The sequence below is a fragment of the Sceloporus undulatus genome, chromosome 6 (genome assembly GCF_019175285.1).
Source record: "Sceloporus undulatus isolate JIND9_A2432 ecotype Alabama chromosome 6, SceUnd_v1.1, whole genome shotgun sequence".
Lineage (NCBI taxonomy): Eukaryota > Metazoa > Chordata > Lepidosauria > Squamata > Phrynosomatidae > Sceloporus > Sceloporus undulatus.
Window position 1 is genome coordinate 135,871,309 of NC_056527.1, and position 17,518 is coordinate 135,888,826.

Sequence of the window (17,518 nt, forward strand, 5' to 3'; positions counted from 1 at the left end):
ACATCATGATACAGTTTCTCCATCTCACATTTAAATCCATTTGGCAGGATAGGTACTGTGTGTCGCTGGAGACAGAATGGTATACTGAGTTCTTGTCTCATTACAAGCAGATCATTGAGCCATCTCAGTAATGTCCATTCTGAGTGGGTGGGGGTCCATGCCAAGGGTAATCTCTCCTGTAATCTGAGATTATATATGTGTGTGTGTGTGGTGTGTGTGTGTGGTGTGTGGTGTGTATATATATAGATATAATATATATAATAGTATTATATGAGAGAGAGAGAGAATCTGGGGATTCGACACCTGAAAGTGAGATTTTCCATTTTCAGGAAGTCATCGCATTGGTAGGACAAATGGATTTACATCCCTCAATCCCATGGGTTCAAACCTGAAAAGCAGGAGGTCCAAAAACCTTTAAGCCATGCTTTCCAGTATATAAAAAGTCTCCACCTAATTCCTCACCACATTCCATCTCCCACAGTGCGCCTCATCCAAATCAATCCAGGACAATTTGACTTGGCGAGTGGAGTTGAGCAGAAGATAATGGTAACAAGATAGACAACACACCTAATTCCACCAATATATTCATTAAAACAATGAGAGCCTAAGGTTAAAAAGGTGAAAGTGAATTTAAAAGGTCTTCACCTCCACCAAAAATATATAAACTATAGGTGGTAAGTTTCTCTGGACCCCACCACTGAAAATGCCTTTGGATTTCATAACTAAATTGCAGCCCATTCCACTGATTAATCCAAACCGACTTTATTCACTCTTTCGTGATTGCATGTGTGCCTCATAGTCATTTCCAACTATGGTGACCCTACAGCAAGTCTAGCATGGATTTTCTTGGCAACATTTGTTTAGAAGAGGTTCACCATTGCTTTCTCCTGAGGCTGAGCACATGTGACTTGCCTAAAACACTTAGTGGGTTCATGACCAAGTGAGGAATTGAACCCTGGTCTCCTGAAACATAGCCCAACATTTAAACCACTAAGCAATGCTGGCTCCCATCTCCTCAAAATCCTAGCTGAACTGTCCTGAGTAACAACTAAATCCCTTCTCTCGCTCTCTACTCAATTTTTAACTTGGATAGACTTGTATTTCCCCTTGACTAACTCTAATCCCTCCTTGCTCGTGACTAGCTGGGTCTCCACCTCCGCCTTTTAGCATCCATTCTTTCCTTAATAACATGAAGCATACACTGCATTCTTAACCATACCTACCTTAATTTCTCTAATATACACGGCAACATTTATTTTTTTACAAAGCTGTAACATCACAACACCATAGTAGTGGATATCCTACACCAGTGCCCGCCACAATCCTAACAAGGACTCACGGCAGTGTGAGCTCATCCATGCCACCGGACAGTCTTTCAAGCCTCGCAGCGCTTCCAGTTTGGGATGCATTTCTTCATAGGCTGGCACTCAAACCAAACCGACTACACCGTCCTGGAGAGCTGGCCGAGGTTGATGTTGCACCAATGTGGGGGCAAGAATAAAGGAGCATTTTTATGGTATCCATATGAATTCACAACTGGATGCTGTTGTCTTCATGGTTATGCGTGCACACTTTGCTTTTTAGGCAGATCAGGAGTTATGTTTGCTTGCTCCCAAGACCACCAGATGGCATCCCACATGGTTAAGGGATGAGGAAACTCGCAGCAACCAAAACACAAGCCAAGTCCTATCCTCTCTCCTGTAAATCTGCTTTAGAGTTAAGAGGCACAGGAGAGAAATTCTGGCCTGGCTCTCCAATTGAGTATCTGCCTCTGTCATCATCATCATCATCGTCATCATCATCATCATCATCGTTGTTTTTGTTATAATCATTATTATTATTTCTTATCTGGCTCTCCCCTGGATCAAGGGTACATTAACAATTAACAGACAAACATCTTCAGTTAAAAAGACTCAGTTAAAACACACTAGTTTAAAAGGACAGATAAGATGTGGACATATATAAACAATCCACATTTAAAATCATCATTTTAAATCCACAATTTAAAGATCATCTGGATAAGCCTGCTGGAAAAGACTGCACTCAACAGTGGCAGTCTGTGGGTGAAATTCTTTAGCAGCAATTGTTCAAATTCTTTTCTAATCTACTTCAAATCCCCCAGATGTATGGGGTATCTGATTGTCAGGGGTGGCCGGTGCCTTCCATGTCCAAATCCATCGATCCTGGGTTTTAGTCTGATACTTATGACCCTATCCCGAAAAAAGGTTTAGCATCATGGATGTCTCCTTTAAAGTTTGGACTAAAGTCTAGAGATCATCACTACCTCCCACTGACATAGAAGCTACCAGCTGCCACTGCCTAATACAACTGTAAATCCTCTGGATGAAAATGGATACATGGTGCTCTGTAAATATAATAAAAGCAATCATTAACAGGGAGACTTACCAGGGTGGGACAAGCATCCTCACAGAGCCTCAGCACAATCCCGGATCCGTCACAAACCCAGCTGTTCATGGCAAGTGCCACTATTGCAACGGAAGTGGTTTGGTGAACATGTGGCAGGGGCTGGTGTGGTAACAGGTACATGGCTGAACCTGAAAATAAAGGCCACAAGACTGAGATGCACTAAGAACGTCAGAAGAGCCCTGCTGGACTCAACTATGGAATCATCCACTCCAACATCCAGCAAGATTCGAGAAGAAAGGGAGTGAAGGGGGGCAACACATTTTTCTTTTTGTGTGTCCTCAACATGGGTGCATGTTACATCTAATGCAACACAGAGCTGACCCAGCATACACCATAAACACTGTTCCCTTCCACATGCCCAGTTGTTTTCATGATGCAAGTGGTGTCTCTACAGCTCAATACAGTGGATTTGCTCTACTACTTCCATCAAACTTTAGACCAGTAGAGCAAACTTAGGCAAGGAAGAGTGTGCACCTGCTCAGTTTTTTAATCAAAAGTTTCCAAAACTTTTCTTTCTCCCCCCCCCCAAAAAACCCATAGAATCATAAGGGGCCATTTTTGGACATGCACCTTGGGCATTTGGGGAATAAAAAATTCAATGTTGGGGAACATGACAGAAGATATGCAACCTTCAAAGTTCCTCTGAGGGTCCTTTAACCACCCCTGTCCACCAGCCTGTCCAGAGTAGCTCCATCACTCTGTTATCAAGGTACAGTAAGACAACAGTGGAGAGATGCAGTAAAGGTTTTCTATACTCTCTCTCCTGCTAAGTTCCAAAGCACCCAACTGTTTGGGAAAGGAGTCCTACGTTCTCGACTCTTACCTCCACACACCTTCTCATCAGACCAGTCACCACAGTCATTCTCTTCACTCGCATTTCACACTGTTGGGGATGCAGTGTCCATTGTCGCACTGGAACTGGTAGTATCGAGAGCAGTTTGAGCTTCAGTAGGGTTTTCTGGCCAAAGCAAGAGAATACAGTTAGGACTCACCTCTGAAAACTTCTTGCTGTTCTTCAGGTCTTTTGCCTTCAAGTCTCTTCTGACTCATAGCAATGCTGAGGCATTTTTCAAGCATATCGTTCAGAGGGAGTTCTCCTTGCCTTCCTCTGATGCTGAAAGAGTGTGGACTTTCCTAAGGTCATCCAGAGGGGTTCCATACAGAGTAGGGATTCAAACTCAGGTCTCCTGGAACCCATCCCAACTGAACCAGTACAAAAGATCTTGATACTCACCACAGTTTGCTTCATCTGATTAGTCCCCACAGTCATCCATGCCACGCATTTCCACACCAAGCGGTGCCACGCCGTTCTGACATTGAAAGGTAAACTGGTCACAAGTGTGGTGGAATCAGGGTCTTGGGCTGTAAGGAAAGAGGAGATTTTTGGGGGTGGTTGGGGGATTGTTTTTTAAAACAAACAACAACACATAATCCAAGTTCAGGAGCTATCCAAAGGGATGGCCCCCATCCTTATTACAGCATTGGACAGCTCCTATAAAATACAGTGAGCCCGCAGTATCCGCTGCAGTTTGGTTCCAGAACACCCATGGACAACCAAATCCATGGATGTTCAATCCCATTAAATACAATGGATAGTAAAATGGTGACCCTTATATAAAAGCAAAATTAGTTTTGCTTAATTTATTGTTTCAGAAAAATTTCAAGCCGTGGAGCTTGAATCAGTGGCTAAAAAAAAACACCTGTGGATACAGAGGCCAACTGTAGAGACTATACTCACAGCAGATTCATGACTCATTGCTACAGGAGCCATCAGCGACCACAGGTCAGACCTCACACAGAATACCTAATTCGGTTTATTGAGGTGGTATATGAAGATAGAAAAAGCATAAAGGGGTAAACAAGTCGGTAACAGATGGAAAGATGTGCTGTTATGGCTGACTGCTCCCCCATTGCCCCTGCCCTGCCCCAATCCAGGAATCATAGTTTAACATTGCCATTTCAGCAACTATGCTACAGCACCCGGCGTAGGCAGGGTCTTCATCGAGCCATCTCGACAGTGCACAGTGCCATCGCACACCATGGAGCGCAGCAAACACTGTTGTCGGTTCTTACACAAAATCCATGTAGCGTGACAGAGGGTTCTGCGGACCAGAGAAAGGAAAAAGAGAGGAAAAAATGTTTCAAAGAAGAGGCCCCACACTTTCTTTGGTGCACCTAATCATCACAGTCTGGTTTTAAATATCACACTCTGATTTTACCTCTCTTCTTATTGACTTGCATTATTGTTCAAGATTTTTTTAAATAAAAAATCATTTATTAATTATTTATTCTTTAATAAATGAAGATGCAGCACTTCTCAAGATATCTGGGGCCTTTCACATTACAGTTTGGGTGGCACTAGAGCTTCTGGCTGAGAACTCAAATAGTCCTCCCTGAACTGTAAATCCCAGGATTCCCAGGATGTTGCCACAGTAATTAAAGTGGAATTAAAGCTATAATTGTGTACCCTGATGTGGTGGATCAGCAATTTTCTTCCAGAGACTGGTACCATATTGGGCATAGGGGCTACAATGGTTTCTTCTCCCCATCCCTGAATAATCTCTGTGGACTGGCACCTGATGGTTCATACTCAAAGTGAAGACCTTCACTTTGAGTAGCACTGATGTAGATGAGATATCAACACCCAGTGGGAGATCTGGAAAAGCAGCTCTGTCGGATATCTCCATCTCTCTCTCTCTCTCTCTCTCTCTCTCACACACACACACACACACATATCAGCAGTGCAACATCCCCAGCTATATCACCATGCTGTTCATCAGAGCCATCAGAGCAGTCGGGGCGCCATTACACCGTTTGCTGGAAGGGTGCAAGTTCCGTTTGGGCACTGGAAGCCATTGCATTTTGTCTCTGCCATTCAAGTTATCAAAACAGAGAAATAAATATAAAAAAATAAAGAAGCCATCTTGTGAGTGAATGCAATTTTCAGCCCTGCCTGCACATATGTGAATAGTCTCACTGAGCTGGGGGTGCAAGTTTGAGAAGTATTACACAGCTGGATGCTTGGATTTTTGATTTGCAATTCAGTGCCAACTAACTTTTTGAAAGGTCTAATGTGCACCTCAATCTGATCTCCAGCTCTGTTGATGTGGCAGAGACTGCCTTGTTATCCTGTGCCTTTCTTCCCATCCAACTGACTTTATATTCTTATCAAGACAGTAATACGGTCCTTTGAGTGTATGCTCTTACTGAAGTTTAGAGAGAACCTTACATTTATTATTTATTATTATTATTAGGAGGCTCTGGTACAACAACAATTACATTTCCCAGAATCCAAGCATGGAGCCATGGCAGCTAAAGTGGTGTCAAACCAGATTATTTTTCAACAGAAGCAGCATTAGAGAGACATTCCCCCCTTTGTCTCCATACCACAGTGGTGGGGATCTTCAGATCCATCTTGGCAGTCAGCGTCTCCATCACATGCCCATCTCTGAGGAAGGCAGTGCCCATTGTGACACGGAAATGGAGGCTTCACAGGTGGGAAACTGCTAAAAGCAAGCAACAGAAAAAGAGAGAGAGAAAAGGGGACTAAAGGACACATGGAAGAGGGCCGGGGAAGGAAAGAGAGGAAGCAGTAGGACAGCGCATGAAGATCAAGAAAGGAGAGTTGCTGGGAGGAAATGTGCTTCAGTGGGAGCATAGGCCGGATGGGGTGAGGCAAGGATTCCCAGGTCAACAACAAAGCCTTTAAATTCCAATAGGGTAATCCAACCACAAATGTTAAAGCAGGATAGGGAAATGAGCCAGGATGATGTAGTTTTGAGTATTTGACTTGGATATGAAACATTCTAGTGGCTTCTGAGTGGATGAGTACTTATTTATGGTGACCCCATGTACTACAGGGATTTTTTAAACAAGGAATACAGTCGGACTTCTGTATCCACAGATTCAACCACTCACAGGTTGAAAATATCAAAAAATATAATTCCAAAATAAAACATGTTTTGCCATTTTATATAAAGGTACCATTTACTACACCCACTGTATTTATGGGACTTGAGCATCCATGAATTTTGGTATCCACGGAGAGGTCTTGGAACCAAATCTTAGCCATATCAAGGGAGTCCACTGTACTCTGAGGTGGTTTTGCCAGTTCCTTCCACTAAAATATAGCTTACAGTATATGGTATTTGTTGGTGGCCTCCCTCAAATACTAACCACAGCTAACCCTATTTAGTTCCAATAGGAATTTGGCATCTTTAGGTGTTTAAGCCTTAGGATATAAGTCAGAAACAACCTTGAAAGCACACAACAACAACAACAACAACAATTAGCAGCAAATTAGGTCCATGGTTTAGATAAAAGGCTGGGAATAATTTGTTTTCCTTGTAAAGATGAAACAGAGTAAGAGTTAGAATACTTCAAGGATTTTGTATTGTTATGGGGGAGTTCAAAAGAGGTGGACCAAGAGTTTACTTGCCCCAGCTACAAAAGGCACACTTGCCTTGATTGTCAAACCAGGTCAGGTCTTTCTCATTTTGAGGCATCTTTTTTTATTAGTGTTATTATTATTTCAAATAATTGATCCAGAACCCTGTTTAGCAGGAAGCCAAGCCATGTTCAACTTAATTGAATTGCACGCTGCTTACTGCCAACAAGTGAGTGCCGTGCTTCCTGGTATTCGGAGTACCTATATTCGTCTGGCCATAATTTCTATTAAGTATGCACGTGAAATGCAATATTTTCGATAAGAGGCATAATTCAGCCGCAGAGCTGCCAGATGGACTGTTCTAAATAATGTTATACTCTGATCATTTCAAGCTGGGGCTTAACAAAATAATTTTGATTTTATTTTATTAACAACAAAAAAGAAACTTTTCAGAGGCTTTCCGGTGAAGGTTCCTGTCTTATATCATCTCCTCTCGAAAACTCACGGGAGAGAGAAACCACCGCAGCGCATCCAACGCTGCCAGAATACAAACTGCTCTGTCCGAAAGCTGCCAGGGACCTTAAAATGCAAATGTACCAAGGAAGCCAAAAAAAAGCAGCATAACAAACTGCTTCATAGGAAGGGGCTAGAACAACTTTGTCCCATGCAAAGAGGTTCAAGTTCAGTTCTAAACATCTTCATTTCAAATCAACTAAGGCCTGTTACAGACTGCCAAAATAAGGCCTTCGGGTCTTTTGGAGGTATGCGTGTTAAAAGGATCATGCATCCTAAGAATCCGGAAGCTGCACCAAAGCTGCACTCCAGTGCTTAGGAATGGAGTGTGTGGCTTTGGCGCGACCTCCGGACTCTTAGGACCCATGCTCATTTAAATAGCATACCTCCAAAGATACCTGAAGCACTTTATTTGGCAGTCTGTAAGGCCTAAGAGAGAAATTTCTCAAAAGACTTTTTCTTTTTAAGACGAAAAAATGGCTGAGATTTTTCTTCTTCTTAAACCCTTGGATCTCTTCCCAGTAGGCCATCTCACCGAATTTAACCACATACTCTCCACCATTTTGTTTGTTTTGTGTTGCAAAGGCCATTATAGGCTTCACAACCCCCAATGTCATGGTATGGCAGAAATGTAAAAATAGTCGCCAGGCTATCAACAATTTGTTGCTACTGTTCATCACTGGTGTGCACTCACAGACAGAGAGACAATGTTATAGGAGAAAAAGACACTGTGTCACTGCAAATGAGTTCTCCCCTTGAGAATTTAAAGGGAGTCCCCCAAGGATAATGCACATGTTGTAATATCAGTTACTCTGCCTCTGCTTGAAGTTTCAGTTTCTTTTGTGCTTAAGGAAATATATTGTTTCGTGGCATTGCACTCTGCCCTGGAGACTCAAGGGCTGTATAGACCAATCTATAAGGCTGGCCTGGGGGCAGAGTGAGACATGGTGTCCATATGGCGCACACCCTGACTGCGTTCCCAGGCCAGGGGATGCCGCGGCCACACAACACGATGTGTGATCAGGATGTTCCTCTGCTGTTGTGTCACAGATGCAGCGCTGAAAAGCCACATGTTGGCATCTATGGTGCCCTTTCAGGGCAGAAAAGGAGCCACTTGCAGCTCCTTTTTGCGCCATGGAAAGGGAGACTGGGGCCACAGCATGCATTTGCTGGGGCCCAAGTCGACACAAAAGGGCAGTTGTACACCCCTCATCCAGAGAAGTAGTGCCTAAACACCAAAACAACAACAAATCCCCTTCAGTTCAGAAGGAAGACAGAGAGGAATGTGTACTTAAGCATCTACAGGAAGAGTATGGGAGAGAGATACAGAAGTATTTAGAAGAGACAGACAGATAAGACAGGCAGAGGAAGGAAGAAGGAAGGAAGGAATTAGAATATTGTTTTTGCTCTTTTATTTTTATTTTATTTACTCTTTGCTGCTTTAAGTGCTTCTCACAATCTTAGTCCGACAACTGGAATGAACACACTGTTGGGTGTGTCTTCACAACAAGTCAGTAAGTTGAAATTTATTTGGTGAAAACTTGCCAGAACCTAAGTATTCTATTTAGCTCTTTGTTTCTTCTATTTGGCATTTCTTCTATGCAAAATAACAACAGCAGTAGTGATGATGATGATGATGATGATGATGATGATGATGATGATGATGTAAACTTTGGAATGATGGAATAATCAGTCGTGTGCCTGCACAAAGGTGAAGTGTCCCACACACTACAGTTTCCTTTTAAAAATAGCTAAAATCTATGCTAAACAAGGTAGACATGTTCACAACGTAAGACAAATAGCCATCATAAATTCTGCTGTTGTTGCTGTTGTGTGCTTTCAAGTCAACTCCTACTTTTAGCAACCGTAGCCTAGGGTTTTGTTGGCAAGATTTATTCAGAGGATTGCTTGCCCATTGCCTTCTTCTAAGAATGATTTGCCCAAGCTCATGCAATGGGCTTCCATGTCTGAGCTGCGATCCCAACCCTGGCTTCCCGCAATCTTAGTCCAACATTCAAGCCATTCCACCACAGTGGCAAGAGCTTACTGATCCCCTTTCTTTCTTTTCCTTTTAAAAAAAGCTCACCTGTACAGTTGGCTTCATCTGACCAATCCCTGCAGTCATTATCACCATCACACTTCCATGAAAGACGAATGCACATCCCCGAGTTGCAGCTGAACTCATCATTTCGGCACTGATGGGTTTCTGCAAATAAGAGGCCAAATAATAAGAGATCCAGGGAACTATATACGAAATTCAAATGCAAAAAAAAAAAAACAGACTTACAACAGGTTGCTCTTTATTTTCTCTTCTCTCCCTGCAGTACTTATGCAGAACCTTTGACATGTGTCATGAGACATCAAAGTTTGGGGCATTGCCACACTTACCGCAGTGGCTCTCATCACTGTTGTCCCCACAGTCATCTTCCAGGTCACACTTGTAGGACAATGGGACACAGGTCCCTGACTCATGACAGCGGAACTGGGTGTCAGGATCACACATAGTTGTTGCTGTTAGAAGGGAAAGAAAAAGAGATCCTGAAGCAATAAATAATTTATCCTGGTATGCCAACAACTTCATTAAAATGAGCCCACAGACTGCACTGTCCAGTGGAGCAATAGGAGGATTTTCATTTGGCTATCCTCAAAAAAATGTGCTGTCAAAATGAGGCACCGAGCATGCAATCAGGAGCAATGACTTACTCCTCAATCTTAGGGGAGACCCAATTCTGGGACAGAAGACTGCATTCATTAATATAATTAATCTGCATTTACAGAAGTTCAATTGGCAAAGATGGTTTGCAAAAATAAATTTAAAAAATACACAGCCATTGACTGCAGAACTGCTATCTGTTGGGCTTAAATGACAACTAGATCAGCAGTACTGTAGGAAAAGAGCTCCCAGAAACCTCTAGCTAGCATGATACAGAAGCTATTATGGGAATTCCAGTTCAAAAAGGTAACTTTACCAAGCACTGGTCCTAACTACTGGGCTGGGCGAGTATCTGATTCCTGAATGGATGCTAACCCACAGTGGTTAAAAAACCACTAAGAATATGTATGTAATATTGAAAATGATGACTTAAAGTGTCAAAAATATATGAATGGCTGATACCGATACTGAGAACTGATGGAGAAAAGGGAGCTTGTGAGGATGATTTTGAGACACAAATAAAAGATGCTAACTGGAATAAAATGGGAACATCCGTGCCATGCAAAGCCATTTCACTAAATTAAAAGGATCCATTTTAAAAGCAGGTAACTTACGGCAGTTCTTCTCATCGCTCATGTCCCCACAGTCGTTGTCATTGTCACACTGCCAAATGCTGTTGATGCAATTCCCATTGGAGCATCTGTACTGACTGGCGAGGCAGGTGTTTTCTAAGACACAGCATCAGGGAGTGGAGAGGTAAGGAGGTAAGATTTTTTAAAATATAAATGAAAAGAAAGGCTATGGTCAGGAGCCCAACGAACAATGCAATAATTATTGTAATAAATAAATAAATCCCACTCCCAAGCATTGAGTGAACATCATTGGCTCCGCACTGGAGGCCTGAGGGAGATCTTTGGGAAGTTACTTTTGGACAACACCCCCCCAGAATCCTCCAGCCAAGCCGACAGGGGAATTGAGAAGTAGAAGTCAAGCACAGCAAGGACAGACTGTGTCAGCCACCCATGAAAAAAGTTTTGGTTTTTGGAGTATTTCTGATTATGGAATCCCTGATAAAGGAGACTCAACCCATACAGAGCTTGCAAAAAGTTACTATTTTGTATTACAGTTCCCAGAATCCTCCAGTCAGAAAGGCCATGGCCATATCTTCTGCAGGACTCTGGGAGACACAGAATCTGGAGCATTAACAAGAGAGTCATGTAGTTCAAAGCAGTAACTTTTCCAAGGTCTATATTCTGCAATATTCCCTTCAAGCCCCAGCAGAATGCAAAGGTGTGTTTCTTACCTTCTTTGACGCAGGTGCTGTTCGTCAAGCGATATCCCCGTGGGCAATCGCACCTCACCTCTCCTGATGGGAGAACATGGCTGGAGACTCCCTCGGGGCACTTGCAACTCCGGCTGTTGTTAGATCTCGGCAGGCAAAGAAGGCTGCATGGCTTGGCAACGCAGGCATTCTGCCCTATCCAGAGAGAGAGGATAAGGAGGAAGAGCACCTTGTAAATGTCACAGTTCAAGAGGCCTTCCTTCCAGGCCAGCTATTTATTCATGCTTTCATCTACAATCCAAGAGATTCTGTTTCTAGCAGATCTCATTCAGCTAAAATGTGAAAGCTCAGATCTTTTTGTAAATCTGCCTCCTCAATTCGATTGCCTACGACCTGCAACTTTTGGTAATTTTCACAAATTATGGCTATTAGTGAATTTTACCTCTTTCCAACTTCCCCTTCCCATCCCAAAATGGGCGCGTGCATCCAAAATGGGAGTGATTTTTAAATTCGAAATGTAGAATGAAGTCCAACTTGTGTGCACCACATTTCTATTTCTCTACCTTAACATCAACAGTGTGATGTAGTGGTTTGAGCACTCGTCCCCACTCAGACATAAAAAGCAACTGGATGACCTTAGGCAAGTGACACTCTCTCATCCTCAGAGAAAGGCAGAGGCAACACACACACACACACACACACACACACATCAAATCTTACCAAGAAAACCCTGTGATAGGTTCACTATAACATCAGTATAAGTTGGGAAAGTCTTGAAGGCACACAAGAAAAACAGCCTTAACATGCAAGAGAGATACTGAAATATAGGGCAAAAAGCACTCAAAAGAAATGTTTGTCAATGATCCAGCAATACCTGCAGTCTTTCCACGGTAAAAGATCTTCATATCCATCACACCATTGAGATGGTCAACCAGTGTCTCCATTCTGGACCCGCTGTGTTTTGAGGCTCTGAAAATGCTCAGCTCGGACCAATCATTCCAATAGATTTCATTCTGCAATAAAGCAAATGCTTTAATTTTAAAACAGTAACAATTGATGGGACAATGCATGTGCAGCCAAACTTCAAATTTATCTATAGTGATCTATATAAAGAAATATATTATTTATCACTGTTTAACAAAACAGTGTTTTGTTTGTTATTGGACTGAATTTGTCATTGAATTAGCAACACGATGCAGTTTCTGTCTCCCCACAAGAAACGTGAACTGCAAACACATGAACAAACTTTAAAGGTATGTTTTGTTAAGATCTCTATATAAACAGCCATTAACTGTATCCTTCCGGGATCCAGAACGAACTTGTTAGGAGAGATGTTCGTTTTTAAATGATACACATACACACAACCTCCCCCAAACACTGAAATCTGCAAAACAGTTGTACTTTAAATATGAGATTTTAATAATTATATTTAATGTTTATCATATGGCTCACAAGCTTCATGTGCAGGGGTTATATTCATGCATAATGTGAAGCTTGGTTTAGTAACCAACTATAAAGGCTCAAGCAGTCAGGATCAGGGCCAATTCCACACATGCACAGAGTAAAGTGTATTAATGCAAACTTGGCCAAAAGTTGTCTCAAAGTGCAACCAGAAAATTATCATAAGTAATTTCCAGTGTGTGCGACAGGTTATTTTCAGCCAATTTTCTTCGTAACAAGTACATTTGGAAAGGTTTTACTGATTTTCAACCCATCCAAATTAAATCAATTGAGGGAACTGGGGACTTAGGGAGCACTAGTGGGTCACAAAAATGAGACTGTGCACCTTCTCCTCTCACCCGAACTTCAGGACTATGATGCTTTTAACATAAACAAGCTCTACTCCACCCCCACCCCCCAAATTAATTCATTTTAAAAATTGAGTTAAATAAAAAGTATTTAAAATTCCCAGAAGTGAAAACCAAGTGTCTTTTCCTGGTTAAAAAATTTCATTTGCTTTGCAAGGACATCCTGTACCGGAGGACATAATTTTCTTCTCAGGTTGCTAGGAGCAACTCTGTAACCTGGATTTAGATGCTAGCAGCCAAAGGGGAAATGGAGACTAGAATAGAGCCTTTATGAAAGATCCACAAAACATTACGTTCCTTCTGCACTGGATGTATTTGTTTGCCCTGATTTCCACAGCAGCTTTAAGACTCCCAAATACGTTACACAGTCAGAGACAATGTAGGTTCATCCAAACCAGGATGAGGAACCAATTTTTAAAAAACCCTCAGAACAAATCTTCCCAGGAAAACCCTGTGACAGAGTCCAATAGGTGGGAAATGACTTGAAGGCACACAGTAAGTTACCCAAGTACCTTAAAAACAGCAATGGCATAGGGATGGGGGAGGCTATCCAGGATCACCGATCTCTGCATGCCATTGAAGTCAATGCGCTCAATTCTGTCCATGTAAGCTTCCGTCCAGTAGATCCAGTGATCATCCACAGAAATGCCGTTAGGCCACCTCACGCCCTCGGAGACGATGCAAGCAGGAGAAGAGCCATCCATTTCGCTCCGGTAAATCCCAGGCTTGGAATCTCCCCAGTCTGTCCAAAACATCAGCCTGAGAATGCAAGACCCATGAACAAAAGTAATCTAATTCATCAGCTACTTTTATCATTAGCGAAACCATGAGCTAAGCCACAAAGCAACATTGCTACACCAACTAGAATGCAGTTAGAGAGTTTATGGTGGCCTAGCAGTATTCAATGGGCTTCTTGGGACTACAGACACACTCACACATAGACACTGACAGAGGTCACAAATCTTATTAGCCTACACCCATAAAATATGGGTCAGGCAGATTTTATGAGCAAATTTATGCTGGAATATAGTGGTCCCTTTGTATTTTCTGGAGTTTGGTTCCAGGACCCCCATGGATACCAAAATCTGTGGATGCTCAAGTCCCATTAAATACAATGACATAGTAAAATGGTGTCCCTTACATAAAATAGCAACTCAATATTTGGTTTGGGGAATTTATGTATAGATTTTTAATATTTTCAATCCATGCATGCTTGGATCCATGGATTAAAAAAAAACCATGGATATGGAGGGCTGACTGTAGTTTTCTTGTTCAGCTGGTCTGTAATTCCCATTTTGGGAGTCAATCTAACATGATGACATGACACCTAACCAGATTTTTTGGACTTTTTGCTTCTTCCTCCCACACTGTAAGATTGATTGATTGATTGATTGATTGTAACATCTAACCTGGTGGAAGAGGCCTTGAAACCCAAAGGTTCATATACTTTTGTGACATTCTAGTGTTCCTAACTAAAAAAAAGAGCTCTACTGGAATTAGTTTCCTGACAAACTGGCTGGTGAAAAATAAGCCACCAGTGTGCTGAAGCTGCAATATGGACAAATATGATCTACTCTTCCTCCCAAAATCACACTGCCTTTCGAGCAAGAAACAAGGTCTGTTGTTTTCGTTTTGTTTACAAGCAAATGCATTTTGAGGCTTCTCCATAGGAATAGGGGAGGAAAAAATGTACTGTCTATTCTGTACCTGAATTTCACTCTTGTTGCTCTATGAGGCCGGCCACCGTAACACCTATGTTTTAAATCTTACAGACATGGCAGCTGGTATTTTTCCAGCATCCTACTTACCCTTCTTTAGGTACTAGTGTCAAGGCTCGTGGCCGTTCGAGCACAGAGGAATTCAAAATTGTAAGTCTCAGGTCTCCATCTGGGTTGGCAACCTGGTAGAAACAACAGAGTGGAAATTTACTAATGTACTGGTTGCTTTTTCCAGCAGCAAGAACATTGCTAAGTTCAAAATCTTGCCAGCAAAACAGTCCCACTACAGTCTGGCCAAAAAGTTTATAGCCAAAGATTTGGTCCATCAGTCCAAGAATCAAATCATCTTCTGAACTCTGGCCTTCACTATATCTGCAGCTCACAGTCAATGTTTCCTCTTTCCCTATTCTCCCTCTCAGATGGCAACCCTTCAGGCACTGTTGGACTGTATATACTATCAGACCCAGACCATAGGTGGAGGGAATATGGGAGATGCAATCTAGCAATGCCTGGAGGGCCACAAAATGCCTGTACTGATTTAGTGGATATTTTTGTTGTTGATGATGTAGGTATTGCTAAAAAGGAACCAGAAACTCTGGCCAATGTATGGTTATTCACCCAGACAGCTAACAGCAGGTTTGGAGTTACTTATTTTCTGCTTCTCCCTTACAGTCCCAATCTGATGAACCTTTTGAAAAATCTGATCAAGAAACAGATTCTTTCAACCTACAAAGTGCCTTCAAACTGCTTGTTCACTTATGGTGACCTCTCTGAAATACAGCCTACACCACCTGGTATTCATTGGCAGTCTCCCATCCGAGCACTAAATAGGGCTGACCCTGCTTAGCATCCAAGATCAGACAGGATCTGCTGCTTTTAGGGTATTTAGGCTTTACACAAAGTCTTTTTACTTTGCTGTAATATAGAGCCATTCATTCCATTGCTTCATATGAAGCAAAACAAAGCCCAAGCATACTCTGTGAAGCTTAGCCAATTGCTTCCTGCAGGTAATTCCTGACAAATCTGTTCACTTATTCATTTTGCCAGACACCCACACACCACACATTATTGGAGCAAATGGAGGTTTGTTAAAAAAAGAAGTAGTGGTCCACTTTGACGCAGACCAGTTATCATGAAACAGTCTGCAAATGTGTCAGGGCTGATTGTCTTCCACAAGGTCTAATACATTTTTAGGATTGTTTCTGCTCCACACATAAATGAATTATGCTTTCCAAATTGATGACAAAATCCATTTGGACACATTTTGAAGCAGGGTGCTTAACTGCCTTGCTAGTTCAACCTAAGATGTATTCCAGTATCTAAATGCTTCCAGTTCTAAATACCTCAGACAGTTTTGAGTTTCAAATATGCATGTGAAGGACTGCCTTTCTGGCTGCCTTTGTCCCCCATTGACCATACAATTGTACTTGCCACCTCACCGCACAAGGTTTTGAATTTGAATTGATATTCTCACACAGAAATAACTTATATAAATCTGTCTCTGGATTCTCCATTCCAAAATGTGCCTCTGAGAAAGTAGGCTCAAGTCTACAAAAGTTCATGCTGCCAAACTCTTTCTTTCTGTTAGTCTCAAAGGTGCTATAAGATTCCTTTGCATACAGGGCACCCAGGGATGTAGCCGGGGGGGGGGGGGGGCGGGGGGGCGGGGCCCCCCCCCCCCCCCCTAAAAAAGAATGGTGTGTGCGGCTGCGCCGCCGCACCCAAGCCCCCATTATAATGGGGGCACTTAGTCGGGCCCCCCCCCCCCTTCCTAAAATCCTAGCTACGTCCCTGGGGCACCATTCAGTGTGCCACCAGCTTGGACTTCTCTGGCCACTGACTGAGACTGAGGCCAGCAAAAGTGAAGGCAATGACACCTGTACACTCAGGTGGATTAGATGATGCTTTCTGAATCTTTCTTTTTTCAAAGCTCCCATGCTAAGTGCAACTTAGAGGGCTGCCTCTGTTTCCCCCGCTCCTATCTTGCGCTGTCCTCAATGGCACAGGAGCCAAGGGAGTGTGCAACAGAAGCTGCCAGACAGAAGGCAATATCAGAGGTCACCACTGCAGTAGGGATTCACAAGTACTGAAATTGCTTCACCTGTTCAAGCTAGTCCTTTGTTCTCTTTACCAGAAAGCTTTACAAGAGAGCTTGAAATGTTACTTTCTTTTAGTTTGTACTCCAACTTTCAGTGGCCATGCTGGCCAGGGAATCCTGGAAGTTGTAGTATACACTTTTCCAAGCTGTAGTCAATAAAGGCTTTTCATTCCAGATGGGACTTTGTCTGAGCAACTAGCAACAGTCTTTGCTGGTTCTTAATTTGTTACCCAGTTTGACTCCCAAGTTCTGGGTCCTGGCCTCAGCCTCCCAGCTCCTAGTCAAAAGCTGCCAAGGGTGCAGCTCTGAGCACTGGCATTACTTGGGTACAACAAAGAGTGTGTTCAAATTGTAGAGAGAAGCTCACCTCAATTTTTGGAATGCCAGCATTCACCCAGTAAAGCAGCTGACTGACAGATTCAAAGGCCAATGCTTCAACTGTTTCCAGGCCAGTGCTGACGATAATCTCCTGCCCAGAACTTCCATTTAGACACAAACGCTGAAAATAAAGACAAAGGATCCAAAGTAGTTTCAGTTCTATGAGTGCAGAAGGTTACTCCTTGAGCATCTCTGTAGAGCTATCTGTGTGAGACTTTGGGAATACTCTGGCCAAAAATCCACAACAAACTTCA

General features: G+C 42.6%; 1 protein-coding gene across 1 annotated transcript; it reads right to left on the bottom strand.

The window, feature by feature from the left end:
- Positions 1-2,486: 2,486 nt before the first annotated feature.
- Positions 2,487-17,409, bottom strand: LOC121933995 (sortilin-related receptor-like). Its single transcript, XM_042473974.1, has 11 exons — positions 17,254-17,409; positions 14,879-14,970; positions 13,583-13,829; positions 12,137-12,275; positions 11,284-11,457; positions 10,595-10,708; positions 9,716-9,838; positions 9,375-9,533; positions 3,662-3,789; positions 3,251-3,385; positions 2,487-2,555 (listed from the first exon to the last, which is right to left on the bottom strand). The coding sequence occupies exons 3-11, from the start codon at positions 13,823-13,825 to the stop codon at positions 2,487-2,489; spliced, it is 1,284 nt and encodes a 427-aa protein (XP_042329908.1). The 5' UTR covers positions 13,826-13,829; positions 14,879-14,970; positions 17,254-17,409.
- Between the last annotated feature and the right edge of the window lie 109 nt (positions 17,410-17,518).

Excerpts from the sequence above, each read along its gene's own strand:
- LOC121933995 (XM_042473974.1), bottom strand. The coding sequence starts at position 13,825 with ATGTTTTGGACAGACTGGGGAGATTCCAAGCCTGGGATTTACCGGAGC. Across the intron at positions 10,709-11,283 it reads CAGCACCTGCGTCAAAGAAG|AAAACACCTGCCTCGCCAGT; the intron begins GTAAGAAACACA and ends GCTGTGTCTTAG. Across the intron at positions 3,790-9,374 it reads AAAAGAAAGAAAGGGGATCA|CCCAAGACCCTGATTCCACC; the intron begins GTAAGCTCTTGC and ends CTTTCCTTACAG.